The sequence below is a fragment of the Camarhynchus parvulus genome, chromosome 4, assembly GCF_901933205.1.
Source record: "Camarhynchus parvulus chromosome 4, STF_HiC, whole genome shotgun sequence".
In the NCBI taxonomy this organism is placed as follows: Eukaryota; Metazoa; Chordata; class Aves; order Passeriformes; family Thraupidae; genus Camarhynchus; species Camarhynchus parvulus.
This window is the reverse complement of record NC_044574.1, coordinates 2,001,672-2,022,179: the sequence shown is the minus strand read 5'-3', so window position 1 is coordinate 2,022,179 and position 20,508 is coordinate 2,001,672. Positions and strand designations below refer to the sequence as shown.

The 20,508-nt window shown below is 46.7% G+C and overlaps 1 protein-coding gene across 1 annotated transcript; it reads left to right on the top strand.

Annotated features, from left to right (window-relative positions):
* Positions 1-602: 602 nt before the first annotated feature.
* On the top strand, positions 603-16,753 carry PAIP2B (poly(A) binding protein interacting protein 2B). Its single transcript, XM_030948402.1, has 4 exons — positions 603-635; positions 8,586-8,758; positions 13,246-13,425; positions 16,237-16,753. The coding sequence occupies exons 2-4, from the start codon at positions 8,597-8,599 to the stop codon at positions 16,291-16,293; spliced, it is 399 nt and encodes a 132-aa protein (XP_030804262.1). The 5' UTR covers positions 603-635; positions 8,586-8,596; the 3' UTR covers positions 16,294-16,753.
* Positions 16,754-20,508: the final 3,755 nt, after the last annotated feature.

The following is a 20,508-nucleotide window of genomic DNA, read 5'->3' as shown; positions in this document are numbered from 1 at the left end:
AAACTGGGGGTGCGGGGCTGGATCCCCCCGTTCCTGACCCCAAAACTGGGGGTGCCTATTTTGGGGTTCAGGGCGGGTCCCCCCATTCGTGTCCCCATTTTGGGGTCACTGCTCGCTGTCCCCCCCCCAAAATTGAGCCCCCTCCCCCAAGCCACGCGCAGCCCACGTGACGGCCCCGCCCCCTCCCAGTGTTTACATGTCCCAGCCAATCAGCGTGCTGCTACCAACGCGCCCTGGCGGCGGGCTAGGTTTGTGACGTCTCTCCTCATTGGGCGAAGCGCCTGTCAGTCATCCTCCGGCGGCGGGGGCGGGGCGTTCGGTGTTATTTACATCGCGCGTGGCCCCGCCCCCCGCGCGCTGCCCGTCTGCCCCACGTGGGCGACGCGTGCGCTCAGCCAATCAGAGCCGCCGGCATCGCCCAATCCGGAGCGCCGCTCGGTGGGTGGGGTTAACCGCATGATTGACATCTCCGCGGCGCAATAGCAACGCGCTTTATATCCGTGCCTGCCAACCAGAACGCCGGAGGGCGGGGCCACGCGCCGGGGCTGGCCAATGGGAGGCGTGGGCGTGGCGGCGGCGGGAGGGGCGGGGCGTGGCGGCGGCGGAGGCGCGGAGCGGCGCGGGCCGGGCCCGAGGTACCGGGGCACCGGGGGCGGTACCGGGGCGGTTCCGCGGGCGCGGCGGGGGCAGCAGCGCGGGGCGGCCCGGGCGGCGCTCGGGGCTCCGGGCCCAGCAGGCCCCGCTGTCCCGCGGGCTCCGGGGGCGGCAGCCCCGCGAGCGGCAGCGCGGCGGCCCCGCAGAGCCCCCGGGGCCCGCTCGGGGGGCGCGGGATCGGCTCCTGCCCCCGTTCCCGTTCCCATCCCAATCCCATTCCCATTTCCTTCCCATTCCCTTTCCCATCCCAATGCCATTCCCGTTCCCATCCCATTCCTATTCTGTTCCCATTTCTGTTCCCATTCCCGTTCTCATCGCCGTTCCCATTCCCAATCCTGTACCCATTCCCATCTCAGTCTCGTTCTGATTCCCAATCCCGTTCCCATCCCCATCCCAATCCTATTCCCATTCCCATTCCCATCCCATCCCCATTCTCCATCCCATCTCAGTTCCCATTCCCAATCCCAATCCCATTCCCATTCCCTTTTCCAATCCCAATCCTATTCCCTCCCAATCCCATCCCCATCCCCATTCCCACCACAATCCCCTCCCCATTCCCATCCCATCCCCGTTCCCATTCCCACTCCCATCCCAACCCCAACCCCAACCCCACACCCATTCCCAATCCCATTCCCATTCCCTTTTCCATTCCCAATCCTATTCCCTCCCAATCCCATCCCTAGCCGCATTCCCATTCCCATTCCCATCCCATTCCCATTCTCCATCTCATCTCAGTCCCCATTCCCATCCCAATCCCATTTCCATTTCCATTCCCATTCCAAATCCCAATCCTATTCCTTCCCAATCCCATCCCTGTTCCCACTCCCATCCCAATCCCAACCCCAGCCCCAACCCCAATCCCAATCCCATCCCAACCACATACCCATTCCCAATCCTATTCCCGTTCCCATCCCATCTCAGTTCCCATTCCCATCCCAATCCCCATTCCCATCCCCATTTCCATTCCCATTCCAAATCCCAATCCTATTCCCTCCCTATCCCATCCCAATCCCATCGTTCCCTTTTCCAATCCCAATCCTATTCCCATTCCCATCCCATACTCATTCTCCATCCTATCTCACTTCCCATCCCCATTCCCATTCCCATTCCAAATCCCAATCCTATTCCTTCCCAATCCCATTCCCAATCCCAATCCCATTCCCAATCCCGTTCCCATTCCCATTCCCAATCCCGTTCCCGTTCCCAACCCCATTCCCGTTCCATAGGGTCGGGCACCCCCCGTTCCCGATGGATCCCCCGGCCGTGCCGCCCTCACATCGGGGGAGCTCTCTGCCCCCCAATTCCCCCTCCCGCCCGCATTTGGGATTTTTGGGATGTTTGGGACTTTTGCGATATTTGGGATATTCGGGATATTTGGGATTTTTGGGATATTTGGGATTTTTTGAATATTTGGGATATTTGGCATATTTGGGGTTTTTGGGATATTTGGAATATTTAGGATCTTTGGGATCTTTGGGATATCTGGGATGTTTGGAATATTTGGGATGTTTGGGATAGTTGGGATATTTCTGGGGTATTTCTGGGATATTTCTGGGATATTTTTGGAATATTTTGGATGTTTGGAATATTTGGGATATCTGGGATATTGGGGATGTTTGGGATATTTGGAGTATTTGGGATTTTGGAGATATTTGGAATATTTGGGGTATTTGGGATATTTGGAATATTTGGGATTTTTGGGATATTTGGGATATTTGGAATATTTGGAATATTTGGGATTTTGGGGATATTTCTGGAATATTTGGGATATCTGGGATATTTGGGATATCTGGAGTATTTGGGTTTTTGGAATATTGGAGATATTTGGAATATTTGGGATATTTGGGACATTTCTGGGATGATTTTTGGGATATTTGGGATTTTTGGGATATTTCTGGGATATTTTTGGGATTTTGGGGATATTTGGTATATTTGGGATATTTGGGATTTTTGGGATATTTTTGGGATATTTTTGGGATATTTGGGATTTTTGGGATATTTTTGGGATATTTCGGATATTTTGGATATTTCGGATATTTCGGATTTTTGGAATATTTAATATTTGGGATATTTTGGATATTTGGAATATTTGGGATTTTTGGGATATTTGGGATATTTGGGATATTTGGGATATTTGGAATATTTGGGATATTTGGGATATTTCTGGGATATTTGGGATATTTGGGATTTTGGGGATTTTTGGGGTATTTGGAATATTTGGGATATTTTGGGGATATTTCTGGGATATTTCTGGGATATTTGGAATATTTAGGATATTTGGAATATTTGGGATTTTTGGGATATTTGGGATATTTGGGATATTTGGAATATTTGGAATATTTGGGATATTTGGAATATTTGGGATATTTGGGATATTTCTGGGATATTTGGGATTTTGGGGATTTTTGGGGTATTTGGAATATTTGGGATATTTTGGGGATATTTCTGGGATATTTTTGGGATATCTGGGATATTTGGGATATTTGGAATATTTGGGATATTTGGGATATTTGGGGATTTTTGTGATTTTTGGGATAGTTGGGATATTTGGAATATTTTGAATATTCGGAATATCTGGGATATCTGGAATATCTGGAATATCTGGGATTTTGGGATATCTGGGATTTTGGGATATGTGGGATTTTGGGATATTTGGGATTTTGGGGATATTTGGGGTTTTCACGGGAATCCCTCAATCCCATCCTGGGACGCTTTCCGCCGTCCCGGCCGCACCCAGCCCGGCCTTGGCTCCCCGCAGTTCCTGGGAATTCCGTTCCAGCCGGGAATTCCGTTCCAGCCGGGAGTTCCTGGCCGAGATCCCGATCTCCCCTTGCCCAGCAGGATCCATCCCGGGCCGCCTCTCCCTCCATCCCTTGGCCCCTTTTGATCATCCCTGATCCCTGAAACCCAACCATTCCATTGCCCTCCTTTTTTCCCATTTTTTCTCCATTTTCCCCCCATTTTTTCTCCCCTTTTTTCTCAATTTTTTCCCCATTTTCCCCTCTCCACCCCTCCTGGAGCCCTTCAGGGACTCAGAAGATTCCCTGGATTTTTTTCCATTTTCCATTTCTCATTTTCCATTTTCCATTTTCCATTTTCCATTTTCCATTTTCCATTTTCCATTTCTCATTTCTCATTTTCCATTTTCCATTTTCCATTTTCCATTTTCCATTTCCCATTTCCCATTTCCCATTTTCCATTTTCCATTTTCCATTTTCCATTTCTCATTTTCCATTTTGCCATTTTGCCATTTTCCATTTCCCATTTCCCATTTTTCTCCATTTTCCCCCAATTTTTTCTCCCATTTTTTCTCAATTTTTCCCCCCATTTTTCCCTCTCCACCCCTCCTGGAGCCCTTCAGGGACTCTGAGGATTCCCTGGATTTTTCCATTTTCCATTTTCCATTTTTCATTTTCCATTTCCCATTTTCCATTTTCCATTTTCCATTTCCCATTTTCCATTTTCCATTTTCCATTTTCCATTTTCCATTTCCCATTTTCCATTTCCCATTTTCCATTTTCCATTTTCCATTTTCCATTTCCCATTTCCCATTTCCCATTTTCCATTTTCCATTTTCCATTTCCCATTTCCCATTTTCCATTTCTCATTTTCCATTTTCCATTTTTCATTTTCCATTTTCCATTTTCCATTTTCCATTTTCCATTTTCCATTTTCCATTTTGCCATTTTCCATTTCCCATTTCCCATTTTTCTCCATTTCCCCACATTTTTTCTCCCATTTTTCTCAATTTTTCCCCCTTTTCCCCTCTCCACCCCTCCTGGAGCCCCTCCAGGCACTCTGAGGATTCCCTGGATTTTCCCTTCTCCAGGGGAACATTCCCAATTTTCCCATCCCATGGAGATTTAACCCTTTGGGAACGGTCCAGGCCGGTCCGGGGCTGCGGGAAAGGAGGGAATTGGGATTGGGATTGGGATTGGGATTGGGATTGGGATTGGGATTGGGATTGGGATTGGGATTGGTCTTTCCCAGGAATTTTGGGAACGATGGAGATCCCGGGCTCGGCCGTTCCCGCTGCAGTGGGACAGTCCCGGAGCTGTCGCTGCTCCCCAGGGAATTCCAGCTCGGGAATCCCGGGAGAATTCCAGCTCGGGAATCCCGGGAGAATTCCACTTTTGGAGAATTCCAATTTTGGAGAATTCCAGTTTTGGAGTCCTGGGAGAATTCCTCTTTTAGAATCCCAGAATTCCAGCTCCAAAATCCCAGGAGAATTCCAGTTTTAGAGTCCCAGAATTCCAGCTCTGGAATCCCGGGAGAATTCCAGTTTTGGATTCCTGGAAGAATTCCAGCTTTGGAATCCTGGGAACTTCCAGCTTGGGAGTCCTGGGAAAATTCCAATTTGGGAATCCTGGGAGAATTCCACCTCTGGGATGCCAGGAGAATTCCAGCTCCAAAATCCTGGGAGAATTCTGGTTTTAGAGTCCTCGAAGAATTCCAGCTTTGGAATCCTGGGAGAATTCCAGTTTGGGAATCCCAGGAGAATTACGGTTTGGGAATCCTGGGAGAATTCCAACTTTGGAGAATTCCAGCTCCAGAATCCTGGGAGAATTCCAATTTTGGATTCCTGGGAGAATTCCAGCTGTGGGATCCCAGGACAATTCCAGCTCTGAGATCCCAGGAGAATTCCAGCTTTGGAATCCTGGAAGAATTCCAGTTTTTGAGAATTCCAGCTTGGGAATCCCAGGACAATTCCAATTATGAAATCCTCGGAGAATTCCAGCTCTGAAATCCTCAGAGAATTCCAGTTTGGGAATCCCGGGAGAATTCCAATTTTGAAATGCCGGGAGAATTCCAGCTCTGGAATCCTGGGAGAATTCCAGTTTTGGAGAATTCCAGTTTTGGAGTCCCGGGACAATTCCAGCTCTGGAATTCCAGGAGAATTCCAATTATGAAATCCTCGGAGAATTCCAGTTTTGGAATCCTGGGAAAATTCCAGCTTGGAAATCCCAGGAGAATTCCAGCTTGGGAATCCTGGGAGAATTCCAGGTCTGGAGTCTCGGGAGAATTCCAATTTTGGATTCCTGGAAGAATTCCAGATCTGGAATCCTGGGAGAATTCCAGCTTTGAAATCCCAGGAGAATTCCAGTTTGGGAGTCCTGGGAGAATTCCAGCTCTGGAATCCTGGGGAATTCCAGATTGGGAATGCTGGGAGAATTCCAGCTGGGGAATCCCAGGAGAATTCCAGCCCCAGAATCCTGTGAGAATTTCAATTTTGGAGTCCTGGAAGAATTCCAGCTTGGAAATCCCGGGAGAATTCCAGTTTGGGAATCCCAGGAGAATTCCAATTTGAAATCCTGGGAGAATTCCAGCTTTGGAGAATTCCAATTTTGGAGTCCCGGGACAATTCCAGTTTTGGAATCCTGGGAGAATTCCAGCTCTGAAATCCCAGGAAAATTCGAGCTCCAGAATCCTGTGAGAATTCCAATCTTGGAGTCCTGGGAAAATTCCAGCTTTGGGAATCCTGGGAGGATTCCAGTTTTAGAGTCCCAGAATTCCAGCTCTGGAATCCCAGGAGAATTCCAATTTTGGAATCCCGGGAGAATTCCAGCCCCAGAATCCTGTGAGAATTCCAATCTTGGAGTCCTGGAAGAATTCCAGATCGGAAATCCCAGCAGAATTCCAGCTGTGGAATCCCGGGAGAATTCCAATTTTGAAATCCTGGGAGAATTCCAGCTCTGGAATCGTGGGAGAATTCCAGTTTTGGAGAATTCCAGTTTTGGAGTCCCGGGAAAATTCCAGCTTGGAAATCCCAGGAGAATTCCAGCTTGGGAATCCTGGGAGAATTCCAGGTCTGGAGTCTCGGGAGAATTCCAATTTTGGATTCCTGGAAGAATTCCAGATCTGGAATCCTGGGAGAATTCCAGCTTTGAAATCCCGGGAGAATTCCAGTTGTACAGTCCCAGAATTCCAGCTTGGGAATCCGAGGAGAATTCCAATTTTGAAATCCCAGGAGAATTCCAGTTTGGGAGTCCTGGGAGAATTCCAGCTCTGGGATGCCAGGAGAATCCCAGCTCCAGAATCCTGAGAGAATTCCAATCTTGAAGTCCTGGGAGAATTCCAGATCGGAAATCCTGGGAGAATTCCAGTTTGGGAATCCCAGGAGAATTCCAGTTTTGGAGAATTCCAGTTTTGGATTCCTGGGAGAATTCCAGCTCCGGAATCCTGGGAGAATTCCAATTTTGGAGTCCCGGAAGAATTCCAGATCTGAAATCCCAGGAGAATTCCGATTTTGGAATCCTAGAAGAATTCCATTTTTGGATTCCTGAGAGAATTCCAATTTTGAAATCCCGGGAGAATTCCAGTTTTGGAGTCCTGGGAGAATTCCAGCTCTGGGATCCTGGGAGAATTCCAGTTTTAGAGTTCCAGAATCCCAGCTCTGGAATTCCAGGACAATTCCAATTTTGGAATCCCAGGAGAATCCTAGCTCAGGAATCCCAGGACAATCCCAGTTTTGGAATCCCAGGACAATCCCAGCTCCCAATCCCAGGACAATTCCAGCTCTGGAATTTCAGGACAATTCCAATTTTGGGATCCCAGGACAATCCCATCTCCCAATCCCCGGACGTGCCGTGTCCCCTGTCCCGGCCCCGCCTGTTCCGGTGGGATTTGGGATTTTGGGAATTGTGGGATTTCCTGGAATTCTGGAATGGTTCCGGAGGGAGAAGGGATCCCAGATCCCAAATCCAAGTTGGGCTTCCCTTCCCACTTCTCCAGAGGGGCCGGGGCCGGGCAGCAGAGCCGGGGATGAGAATTCCTGGTGGAATTCCTGGCTGGAATTCCTGCTCCGGCTTGCCAAGGGAAGCAAGATCCATCCAGAGATGGATTTGGGGAAGGAATTCTGCTGCTTAACCCTTCCTGTGCCATGGAGATGCTCCGGAGCCAGGCTGGGAAAACTGGGAATGTTCCCCTGGAGAAGGGAAAAATTCCAGGGAATATTGAATTTAATTTAATTTAATTTAATTTAATTTAATTTAATGGAGAGCTGGGAATGTTCCCCTGGAGAAAGGGGAAAATTCCAGGGAAATTTTAATTTAATTTAATTTAATTTAATTTAATTTAATTTAATAACTCCAGGAGAGCTGGGAATGTTCCCCTGGAGAAAGGGGAAAAATTCCAGGGAATATTTAATTTAATTTAATTTAATTTAATTTAATTTAATTTAATGGAATGACTCCAGGAGCGCTGGAGAGGGCCTGCAGGGATGGGAGCCAGGGAATGCTGGGATCCCGTGGGATGATCGGGGCCGGATTTGGGATCCCCGGCTGCCCCCTAATCCCAAATTAATCCCGAATAAATCCCGAATTAATCCCGAATTAATCCCGAATTAATCGCGAATTAATCCCGAATTAATCCCAAATTAATGGCGAATTAATCCCGAATTAATAGTGAATTAATCCCGAATTAATCGCGAATTAATGGCGAATGAATCGCGAATTAATCCCGAATTAATCCCAAATTAATCCCAAATTAATCCCAAATTAATTGTGAATTAATCCCGAATTAATCCCGAATTAATCCGGAATTAATCCCGAATTAATGGCGAATTAATCCCGAATTAATCCTGAATTAATTGTGAATTAATCCCGAATTAATCCCGAATTAATTGCGAATTAATCCCGAATTAATCCCGAATTAATCGCGAATTAATCCCGGTGAATTATACCCGAATTAATAGCGAATTAATCCCGAATTAATCCCGAATTAATCCCGAATTAATGGGGAATTAATGGGGAATTAATGGCGAATTAATCCCGAATTAATCCCGAATTAATCCCGAATTAATCCTGAATTAATCCCGAATTAATCCCGAATTAATTGCGAATTAATACCGAATTAATAGCGAATTAATCCCAAATTAATCCCGAGTTAATGGCGCATTAATCCCGAGTTAATCCCGCATCCCGCGCTGGCAGGGTGGCCGAGGATGAACGGCTCGGAGCGCGCGGGCAGCCCGGCCCCCAGCCCCCCGCGGCAGGAGGAGCCGGGCGGGAAGGGGCGCGAGGGGCAGCAGAGCGATCCCGATCCCGACCCCGACCCCTTCGCCGAGTACCTGTGGATGGAGAACGAGGAGGACTTCGACCGGCAGGTGAGGCTCCCACAGCCGGGAGCTCCTGGGATTCGGGAACAGCCTGGGGTGATTCCTAAAGCCGGGAATTCCTGGGATTTGGGAACAGCCTGGGGCGATTCCTACAGCCGGGAATTCCTGGGATTTGGGAACAGCCTGGGGCGATTCCTACAGCCGGGAATTCCTGGGATTTGGGAACAGCCTGGGGTGATTCCTAAAACTGGGAATTCCTGGGATTTGGGAACAGCCTGGGGTGATTCCTACAGCCGGGAATTCCTGGGATTCGGGAACAGCCTGGGGCTGATTCCCAGAGAATTCCACATTTGGGAATTCCTGGGATTTGGATTTCAGCCTGGGGGTGATTCCCAGCTCCGTGTGTATCCATAGGGAAAACAACCCGGGAACGTTGGGCTTTGATGGGAGAAGGCGGCTCAGGGCGGAGCGTTGGAAAAGCCGGAAAAAAGAAAAAGTGGGAAAAAAAAAATCCCTCTGATCCTTCCCGAGGGGCGGTGGCATCACCATTCCCTGCTCCCGAGGGTTTCTTTGGGGTTTTCCTTCCCTTCCCCCTGGAATTTGCGCGATCCCAGTTTGGGGGTGAAATCCCGGATTTTCGTGAATCTCCGGAGCGGGCGGAGCTCCCGGGATGTCGCGCTGGGACTCAAACAGCTCCGAAAATTTGGGAATAACGACCTGGAAGAGCTTTGGATCCTCATCCCAGCGCCGGGACATTCCCTGGAGTCATTCCTTGGGAGAGGAAGGAGCTTTTCCCTGAAACATTCCCAGGCTCCAATTCCCATCCCCAGGGTGTCCAGGAAAGCTGGGAAAAGGGAATTCCCGTCCCCTTTTCTCCACAGGGAAAATTCCAGCAGCGTTCCTGCTTTGTCCTCAGCTGGAATTCCCCGTTGGGCACCCACAATCCAATTCCACGATTTGGGATTTTCCCTCCAGAGTTTTTCCTTTTTCCTGGATTTTCCGGAGCCACGTGGCTTCCCTGGATTTTCCAGCTGGGATTTGGGGCGTCCGTCCAATGGGATGGAGCTCTCCAGGTGCTTTTCCAGCCCTTTCCCAAGGATCCAGAAATTCCTTTCCAATGGATCCAGAAATTCCTTTTCAATGGATCTGCAAATTCCTTTCCCATGGTTCTGGAAATTCCCATGGATCTGGAAATTCCTTTCCCATGGATCCAGATTTTTTTTTCCTCCATGGATCCAGAAATTCCTTTTCAATGGATCCAGAAACTTTTTCCCTATGGATCCAGAAACTCCTTTCCCATGGATCCAGAAATTCCTTTCCAAAGGATCCAGAGATTCCTTTCTCATAGATCTGGAAATTCCAATGGATCCAGAAATTCCTTTTCAATGGATCTGGAAATTCCTTTCCCAAGGATCCAGAGATTCCCATGGATCAGGAAATTCCTTTCCCATCATCCAGAATTTTTTTCCCTATGGATCTGGAAATTCTTTTCCCAAGGATCCAGAATTTTTTCCCCATTGACCCAGAAATTCCTTTCCCATGGATCTGGAAATTCCCGTGGATCCAGAAATTGCTTTTCAATGGATCGGGAAATTCCTTTCCCATGGATCCAGAAATTCCACTCCCATGGATCCAGAGATTCCTATGGATCGAGAATTTCCTTTTCAATGGATCTGGAAATTCCTTTCCAAAGGATCCAGAAATTTTTTCCCCATGGTTCCAGAAATTTTTCCCTATGGATCTGGAAATTCTTTTCCCATGGATCTGGAAATTCCTGTGGATCCGGACATTCCTTTCCCATGGATCTGGAAATTCCTTTCCAAAGGATCCAGAGATTCCCATGGATCGAGAAATTCCTTTCCCATGGATCTGGAAATTCCCATTGATCCAGAAATTCCTTTCCCATGGATCCAGAAATATTTTCCCCATGGATCCAGAAATTCCTTTCCCATGCATCCAGATTTTTTTTCCCTCCATTGATCCAGAAATTCCTTTCCAATGGATCCAGAAATTCCTTTCCCATGGATCCAGATATTCCTATGGATCCAGAAATTCCTTTTCAATGGATCTGGAAATTCCTTTTCAATGGATCCGGACATTCCTTTCCCATGGATCCAGAAATTCCCATGGATCGGGAAATTCCTTTCCAAAGGATCCAGAGATTCCCATGGTTCCAGAAATTTTTTCCCTATGGATCTGGAAATTCCTTTCCCAAGGATCCAGAATTTTTTCCCCCATGGATCCAGAATTTCCCATGGATCCAGAAATCCCTTTTCAATGGATCTGGAAATTCCTTTTCCAAGGATCCAGAGATTCCTATGGATCCGAAATCTCTTTTTTGTTTTCTCTAATTTTTTTTCAAAGGTTTTTCAGAAATTTTTTCACCATTGATCCAGAAATTCCTTTCCCAGGGATCCAAATTCCCAAGGATCCAGAAATTCCTTTTCCATGGATCCAGAGATTCCTATGGATCCAGAATTTCCTTTTCAATGGATCTGGTAATTCCTTTCCAAAGGATCCAGAAATTTTTTCCCCATGGTTCCAGAAATTTTTCCCTATGGATCTGGAAATTCCCGTGGATCCAGAAATTCCTTTTTTCTTTCCCATGGATCGGGAAATTCCAAAGGATCCAGGATCCGAGAAATTCCTTTCCCATGGATCTGGAAATTCCAATGGATCCAGAAATTCCTTTCCCATGGATCCAGAAATTCCTTTCCCATGGATCCAGAAATTTTTTCCCAATGGCTCCAGAAATTTTTTCCCTATGGATCTGGAAATTCCTTTCCCATGGATCGGGAAATTCCTTTCCCACGGACCTGGAGCTGAGGGAAGCATCCAGGCTGAAATCCAGGAAATTTTCCCCTGGATGTGCAGAATCCTGGGATAATCGCCCTCCTGCCGGGATGAGCTGGCATTCCTGGGGTATTTGGATTTCAGGCCCCGATTTCCCGGCGGGAATTCCTTCCCAAATCCCCGCTAAATTCCCGTTTTCCAAGGGGAAGCCATTCCCTGTGTCCTGTGCCTCCATCCCTTGTCCCCAGGCACCTTCAGGAGCTCTGAGAATTCCCTGGATTTTTCCAGGTGAACATGGAAAACTCAGCTTTTCCCCATGATTTCAGGGATCAAAAATTTTGAGGATTTGGCTCCTCTTGGAGTCTCCTAAATCCAGGAAAAAAAACAAACAGGAAAATGGGAACAGCTGTGATTCCCAACCCCATCCTCTTCTTCCACCTCCCTGCCTGGGCAGCTCCAGGAATTCCAGGTTGGGAAAGCTCTGGGATCACCTCCAGCATTCCTGGAACAATTCCTGGAATAATTCCTGGGGAAAAAAAAAAAGAATTCCTGAAAAAAAAAAAAAAACTTCCTGGAAAAAGAAAGAATTCCTGGGGAAAAAAAAAAAAAAAGAATTCCTAGAAAAGAAAGAATTTCTGGAAAAAAAAGAATTCCTGGAAAAAAAAAGAATTCCTGGAAAAAAAAAAAGAATTCCTGGGAAAAAAAAGAATTCCTGGAAAAAAAAAAAAGAATTCCTGAGAAAAAAAAAGAATTTCTGGAAAAAAAACATAATTCCTGGGGGAAAAAAGAATTCTTGGAAAAAGAAAGAATTCCTGGGAAAAAAAAAAAGAATTCCTGGGGAAAAAAGAATTCCTGGAAAAAAAAAAAGAATTCCTGGGGGAAAAAAGAATTCTTGGAAAAAGAAAGAATTCCTGGAAAAAAAAAGAATTCCTGGAAAAAAAAAGAATTTCTGGAAAAAAAAAAAAAAAAAAGAATTCCTAGAAAAAGAAAGAATTCCTGGGAAAAAAAAAAGGATTCCTGGGAAAAAAAAGAATTCCTGGAAAAAAAAAGAATTCCTGGAAAAGAAAGAATTCCTGGGGAAAAAAAAAATTCCTGGAAAAAAAAAACAATTCCTGGAAAAAAAAAAAAGAATTCCTGGAAAAAAAAAGAATTCCTGGAAAAAAATAAAAGAATTCCTGGAAAAAAAAAAAAGAATTCCTGGAAAAAAAAAGAATTCCTGGAAAAAAATAAAAGAATTCCTGGGAAAAAAAAGAATTCCTGGGAAAAAAAAAAAGAATTCCTGGAAAAAGAAAGAATTCTTGTAAAAAGAAAGAATTCCTGGAAAAAAAAAAAGAATTCCTGGGGGAAAAAAAGAATTCCTGGAAAAAAATAAAAGAATTCCTGGAAAAAAAAAGAATTCCTGGAAAAAAAGGAGGCTCAGGGACCTTCTGGAGTTCCACAATTCCCTGATTGAGGAGCTGGGTGGGAATCGGGATTTGGGAATGGTGATGGGATGAGAGGGAACGGCCTCAGGCTGGGAAGAATTGGGAATATTCCTGGAATTATTCCTGGAATAATTAATAATAATAATAATAATTCATAATAAGAAGAGCTGGAATCCCCGTTCCCGGCGGGATTTGGGGGCAGGAAGGATCTCCGAGGGTTTTCCCACTTCAGGAATCCCATGGGGAGCTCCTTGGAGCTCTTCCCGCGGGTGGGGGGAATCCCGGGATCTGCTTCCCACGGGATGTCTCGGCGGGCAGGTGGAGGAGGAGCTGCAGGAGCAGGAATTCCTGGATCGCTGCTTCCAGGAGATGCTGGAGGAGGAGGAGCAGGACTGGTTCATCCCGGCGCGGGATCTGCCGGCGCAGGGAATGGCGCAGCTCCAGCAGCAGCTCCACGGCCTCTCCGTGGGCGACGGGCGCGGCGCCGACGACATCCTGGTGAGCGGCGCCGCGGTTGGCACGGCCTCGGGATTCCAGCCCTGGAATTCCGCCCCTGGGATTGGCCCATCCCTGGGATTGTCCTGTCCTTAGGATTCTCCCTGGAATCTCCGTCCCTGGGATTGTCCTGTCCTTGGGAGTGTCCCATCCCTGGAATTGTCCCATCCCTGGAATTGTCCCATCCCTGGAATTGTCCTGTCCTTAGATTCTCGTTCCCTGGGATTGTCCCGTCCCTGGGATTGTCCCATCCCTGGGATTGTCCTGTCTTTAGGATTCCATCCTTCCTCCTGTTTCCGTCCCTGGGATTGGCCCATCCTGGGATTGTCCCTTGGATTCCATTTGAATCCTGGTTGTCTCTCCTCCCTTGGAATTGTCCGCCTTAGGATTCCATCCTTGGAATTCCGTCCCTGGGATTGGCCTGGAATTTCTTCCATCCCTGGGATTGTCCCGTCTTCAGGATTCCATCCTTGGAATTCCATCCCTGGGATTGGCCTGTCCTTGGGATTGTCCCATCCCTGGGATTGTCCCGTCCTTAGGATTCCATCCTTGGAATTCCGTCCCTGGGATTGTTCTGTCCCTTGGATTTCTCCCATCCTTGAAATTGTGCAATGCCTGGAATTGTCCTATCCATGGGATTTGTCCCGTCCTTGGAATTCTGTCCCTGGGATTGTCCCGTCCTTGGAATTTCTTCCATCCCTAGAATTGTCCCGTCCTTAGGATTCCATCCCTGGAATTCTGTCCCTGGGATTGGCCCGGCCTTGGAATTTCTCCCATCCCTGGGATTGTCCAATGCCTGGAATTGTCCCATCCTTGGATTTGTCCCATCCTTAACATTTGTCCAATCCTTGAATTGTCCCATCCCTGGAATTGTCCAGTCCCAGGGATTCTGTGCCTGGAATTGTCCCGTCCTTGGAATTTCTCCCATCCCTGGGATTGTCCCGGCCTTGGAATTGTCCCGTCCCTAGGATTTCCCATCCTGGAATTCTGTCCCTGGAATTGCCCCACCCTTAAAATTGTCCCATCCATGGAATTGTCCCATCCTTGGAATTGTCGCGTCCCATCCCTGGATTCCATCCCTGGAATTGCCCCTGCCCAAAATTGTCCAATGCCTGGAATTGTCCCGTCCTTAGAATTCCATCCTTGGAATTCCATCCCTGGATTTGTCCCGTCCTTGGAATTCTCCCATCCCTGGAATTGACCAATCCCTGGATTCTCCCATCCCTGGGATTGTCCCATCCTTAAAATTGTCCCATCCATGGAATTCTCCCTCCCTGGAATTGTCCCACCCTTAAAATTGTCCCAGCCATGGAATTGTCCAATCCCTGGGATTCTGTTCCTGGAATTGTCCAATGCCTGGAATTGTCCCCTCCTTGGAATTCTCCCAACCCTGGAACTGACCATCCTTGGAATTGTCCCATCCCTGGAATTCCATCCCTGGAATTGCCCCACCCTTAAAATTGTCCCATCCTTGGAATTCTCCAATCCCTGGGATTCTGTGCCTGCAATTTCTCCCATCCCTGGGATTGTCCCATCCTTGGAATTCTGTCCCTGGAATTGTTCTGTCCCTGGAATTTCTCCCATCCCTGGATTTGTCCTATCCATGGGATTTGTCCCATCCCTGGAATTGTCCCGTCCTTAAAATTGTCCCATCCCTGGGATTGTCCCATCCTTGGAATTCTGTCCCTGGAATTGCTCCCATCCCTGGAATTGTCCTGTCCATGGGATTTGTCCCATCCTTAGGATTCCACCCTTGGAATTCCATCCCTGGGATTGTCCCATCCTTGGAATTCTCCTGTCCCTGGAACTGACCAATCCTTGGAATTGTCCCATCCATGGAATTGTCCCATCCCTGGAATTCTATCTCTGGAATTGTCCCACCCTTAAAATTGTCCCAGCCATGGAATTCTCCCATCCTTGGAATTCTCCAATCCCTGGGATTCTGTGCCTGCAATTGTCCCATCCTTGAAATTGTCCAATGCCTGGAATTCTCCCATCCCTGGAATTTGTCCCATCCTTGAAATTCGCCCAGGAATTGTCCCATCCTTGGAATTGTCCCATCCATGGAATTGTCCCATCCTTAAAATTGTCCCAGCCATGGAATTGTCCCGTCCCTGGGATTGCCCCTGGATCCCTGGAAGTGTCCAAGGCCAGGTTGGATCCACCTGGAATATTTGGATTGGGATGGGATTGGGATGGGATTGGGATGGGATTGAGATGGGATTGGGATGGATTTAGATGGGATTGGGATGGGATTGGGATGGGATTGGATGGGATTGGATGGGATTGGATGGGATTGGATGGGATTGGGATGGGATTTAAGGGATTGGAATGGGATTGGGATGGGATTTAAGGATGGGATTTAAGGATGGGATGGGATGGGATTGGGACGGATTGGGATGGGATTGGGATGGGATTGGATGGGATTGGGATGGGATTGGGATGGGATTGGGATGGGATTTAAGGATGGGATTGGATGGGATTGGGATTGGGGGATTGGATGGGATTGGATGGGATTTAAGGATGGGATTTAAGGATGGGATTGGGATGGGATTGGATGGGATTGGGTTGGGATTTAAGGATGGGATTGGATGGGATTTAAGGGATGGGATTTAAGGATGGGATTTAAGGATCCCTTCCCACCCAAACCATTCCACAATTCCATCAATTCTCTCTCCACAGATCCCACTTCCCACAGAAACCCCAAATTGCCCAAACCCAACCCGAGACCCCCAAACCTCGGGAACCCTTAACCCATCCCAAAATCCCCGGAATTCCCAACGCTGACAAATCCCATTCCCATCCTTTTCCCAGAGCAAAAGCAACTTGAATCCAGACGCCAAGGAATTCGTTCCCGGAGTGAAATACTGACCTCGGAAATTCGGGAATGGCCTGGCCAGAGACTGAATCCCTGCTCCAGGGAAAAGTTGGGACACGGGAAGAGCCCGGAGCGGCTCCGGCACCGGGATCTGCTCCAGCTCCAAGTACTTCTGGTTTTCCCTGATTTTTTTTTCTTCTTTTTTTTTCCCGGCTTTTCCTCACTTTTTCTTGGCAGTTTTTGGCTTCCTGGGATTTGCGTTGACCCCGCCAGCGGGAAAATCTTGGGAAAAATCGTGAGAAAACCAAAGGAAAATCTTGGGAAAAAACTTGGGGAAATCACAGTGAAATAATGGAAGAATCTTGGGAAAAAATCATGGAAAATCGCTGCAAAATAATGGAAGAATGTTGGGAAAAATCATGGAAAAATCACAAGAAAATATTGGGAAAAATCTTGGGGAAATCACAGCGAAATAATGGAAGAATTTTGGGAAAAATAATGGAAGAAATCTTGGGAAAAATAATGAAAAAAATCACGAGAAAATAATGGAAAAATCATGGAAAATGGAAAAATCACGGGAAAATCATGGAAAATCATGGGAAAAATAATGAAAAAATCACGAGAAAATAATGGAAAAATCACAAGAAAATCACGGAAAAATCACAAGAAAATAACGGAAAAATCTTGGGAAAAATAATGGAAGACTCATGGGAAAATCATGGAAAAATCATGGAAAAATCATGGGGAAAATCGTGGAAAATCACAGCAAAATAATGGAAAAATCTTGCGAAAAATCATGGGGAAATAATGAAAAAAAATCACGAGAAAAGTGTGGAAAAATCATGGGAAAACCATGGGAAAATGACAGGAAAAGAATGGAAAAATCATGGAAAAAATGGGAAAAATCACAAGAAAATCACGGAAAAATCTTGGGAAAATCATGGAAAAATAATGGGAAATCAATCATGGGAAAATCAGGTTTTCCTGCTTCCGGAGGATTTTTAGGGTTGGGAGCTGAGCTGGATTTTCCTTGATCTTTTGGAATGGGATTTCCCCTGATTTTTCTGGAATGGATTTTCCCTGATTTTTCTAGAATGGAATTTTCCCTGATTTTTCTGGAATGGATTTTCCCTGATTTTTCTGGAATGGATTTTCCCTGATTTTTCTGGAATGGAAATTTCCCTGATTTTTCTGGAATGGAAATTTCCCCTGATTTTTCTGGAATGGGATTTTCCCTGATTTTTCTGGAGAGGATTTTTCCCCAGAATGGAATTTTCCCTGATTTTTACAGAATGTGATTTCCCCTGATTTTTCTGGAATGGAAATTTCCCTGATTTTTCTGGAATGGGATTTTCCCTGATTTTTCTGGAGTGGATTTTTCCCCAGAATGGAATTTTCCCTGATTTTTCCAGAATGGGATTTCCCCTGATTTTTCTGGAATGGAAATTTCCCCTGATTTTTCTGGAATGGGATTTTCCCTGATTTTTCTGGAATGTGATTTTCCCTGATTTTTCCGGAATGGATTTTTCCTGATTTTCTGAAATGGATTTTCCCTGATTTTTCTGGAATGGGATTTCCCCTGATTTTTCTGAAATGGAAATTTCCCCGATTTTTCTGGAGTGGAATTCACCCTGATTTTTCCAGAATGGGATTTTTCCTGATTTTTCCGGAATGTGATTTTCCCTGATTTTTCCAGAATGTGATTTTCCCTGATTTTCCCAGAATGGGATTTCCCCTGATTTTTCTGGCGTGGAATTCTCCCTGATTTTTCGGGAACGGGATTTTCCCTGCTGGAAGTGAAGGGTTCCGAGGTGCAATCCCGAAATTCCTCCGGATGGAAGCTGAGCAGGGGGATCCTGCCAAAATCCCAGAGGTTTTTAGGGGAAACCTGGATTTCCCCAAACTCCTCTTCCTCCCCTCATGGAATTCCTCAGCTCATCCAACACTGCAGCCCCCTAATTCCTCGCGGGTGGAAAATCCAAGGAAAACCGAATTCCTGGGAAAAGAGAGGCTCGGGATGAGGGATATTTTGGGGTGTGGTGGGAATATCCTGGTGCTGGTCCCTTCTCCAAGGATCCTGGGGTGGGATCCGTGGCTCCGTCAGAATTTCATCCTGGGAATTTCCTTCCCCATCCATGGGAACTCCTTGGGATTGGAAATCCCTGTCCAAGGAGAGCAGGAACTCCTTGGAATTAGGAATCTCTATCCAAGGAAATCAGGAAATTTTTTGGGATTAGAAATCCCTGTCCAAGGAGAGCAGGAACTTTTTGGCATTGGGAATCCCTGTCTGGAGAAATCAGGGGATTGAAAATCCCTACGGAGGAAAAATAGGAGCTCCTTGGGGTTGGGAATTCTTATCCAAGGAAATCAGAAACTTTTTGGGATTGGGAATCCCTATCCAAGGAAATGAGGAGCTCCTCGGGGCCAGAAATCCCTGTCCAGGGAAATCAGGAATTATTTGGGATCGGGAATCCCTGTTTAGGGAAAGTGGGAGCTTCCCAAGGTCAGAAATCCCTATCCCAAAGAAATCAAGGAGCTCCTTGGGATTGGGAATCCTTATCCAGGGAAATCTGGAATGTTTTGGGATTAGGAATCTATCCAAGGAAATCAGGAACTCTTTGGGATTGGGAATCCCTGTCTAGGGATTGCAGGAGCTCCTTGGGATTGGGAATCTATCCAAGGAAATCAGGAACTTTTTGGGATTAGAAATTCCTGTCCAGGGAAATCAGGAACTTCCCAAGGTCAGAAATCCCTACCCAGGGAAATCAGGAACTCCTTGGGATTGGGAATCCATATCCAGGGAAATCTGGAATGTTTTGGGATTAGGAATCCTATCCAAGGAAATCACGAGCTCTTTGGGTTGGGAATCCCTATCCAGGAAATCAGGAGCTCCTTGGGATTGGGAATCTATCCAAGGAAATCAGGAACTTTTTGGGATTAGAAATTCCTGTCCAGGGAAATCAGGAACTTCCCAAGGTCAGAAATCCCTACCCAGGGAAATCAGGAAATTTTTGGGATTGGGAATCCCTATCCAATGAAATCAGGAGCTCCTCGGGGCCAGAAATCCTTGTCCAGGGAAATCAGGAATTATTTGGGATCAGGAATCCCTGTCCAGGGAAAGTGGGAGCTTCCCAAGGCCAGAAATCCCTATCCCAAAGAAATCAGGAGCTCCTTTGGGATTGGGAATCCCTATCCAGGGAAACCAGGAACTTCCTGGAATTGGGAATCCCTCTCTAGAGAAATCAGGAGTGTTTTGGGATTGAAAATCCCTACAGAGGAAAAGCAGGAGCTCCTTGGGGTCGGGAATCCCTGTCCAAGGAGAGCAGGAAATTTTTGGGATTGGAAATCCCTGTCCAAGGAGAGCAGGAGCTTCCAAGTCAGTTGGGAAATAAATTCTGGAATGGTCTGTAAATAGGAAATTTTAAGGAGAAACTTCCCAAATTCAGAAACCCTGTCCAGGGAAATCAGGAACTTTTTGGGATGGGGAATCCCTGTCCAGTGAAATCAGGAGCCCCTTGGGGTCAGAAATCCCTATCCAAGGAAATCAGGATATTTTGGGATTGGCAATCCCTGTCCAGGGATTGCAGCAGCTCCTTGGGATTGGAAATTCCTGTCCAAGGAGATCGGGAACTTTCCAAGGTCAGAAACCCTGCCCAAGGAAATCAGGAAATTTTTGGGATTGGGAATCCCTATCCAAGGAAATGAGGAGCTCCTCAGGGCCAGAAATTCCTACCCAAGAAAATCAGGAATTATTTGGGATCGGGAATCCCTGTCCAGAGAAAGTGGGAGCTCTTTGGGATTGGGAATCCCTCTCCAGGAAAAGTGTGAGCTCCTTGGAGTCTGGAATCCCTATCCAAGGAAGTCAGGAAATTTCTGGGATTGGAAATCCCTGTCCAATGAAATCAGGAGCTCCTTGGGATTGGGAATCCCTGTCCAGGGAAATCTGGAGCTTTTTGGGATTGGGAATCTATCCAAGGAAATCAGGAAATATTTGGGATTGGGAATCCCTGTCCAGGGAAATCAGGAACTTCCTGGAATTGGGAATCCCTGTCCAGGAAAGTGGGAACTTACCAAGGTCAGAAATCCCTATCCCAAAGAAATCAGGAGCTCCTTGGGATTGGAAATCCCTGTCCAAGGAAATCAGGAACTTTCCAAGGTCAGAAATTCCTGTCCAGGGAAATCAGGAACTTTTGGGATTGGGAATGTCTGCCTAGAGAAAGTAGGAGCTCTTTGGGATTGGAAATCCCTATCCAAGGAAATCGGGAATT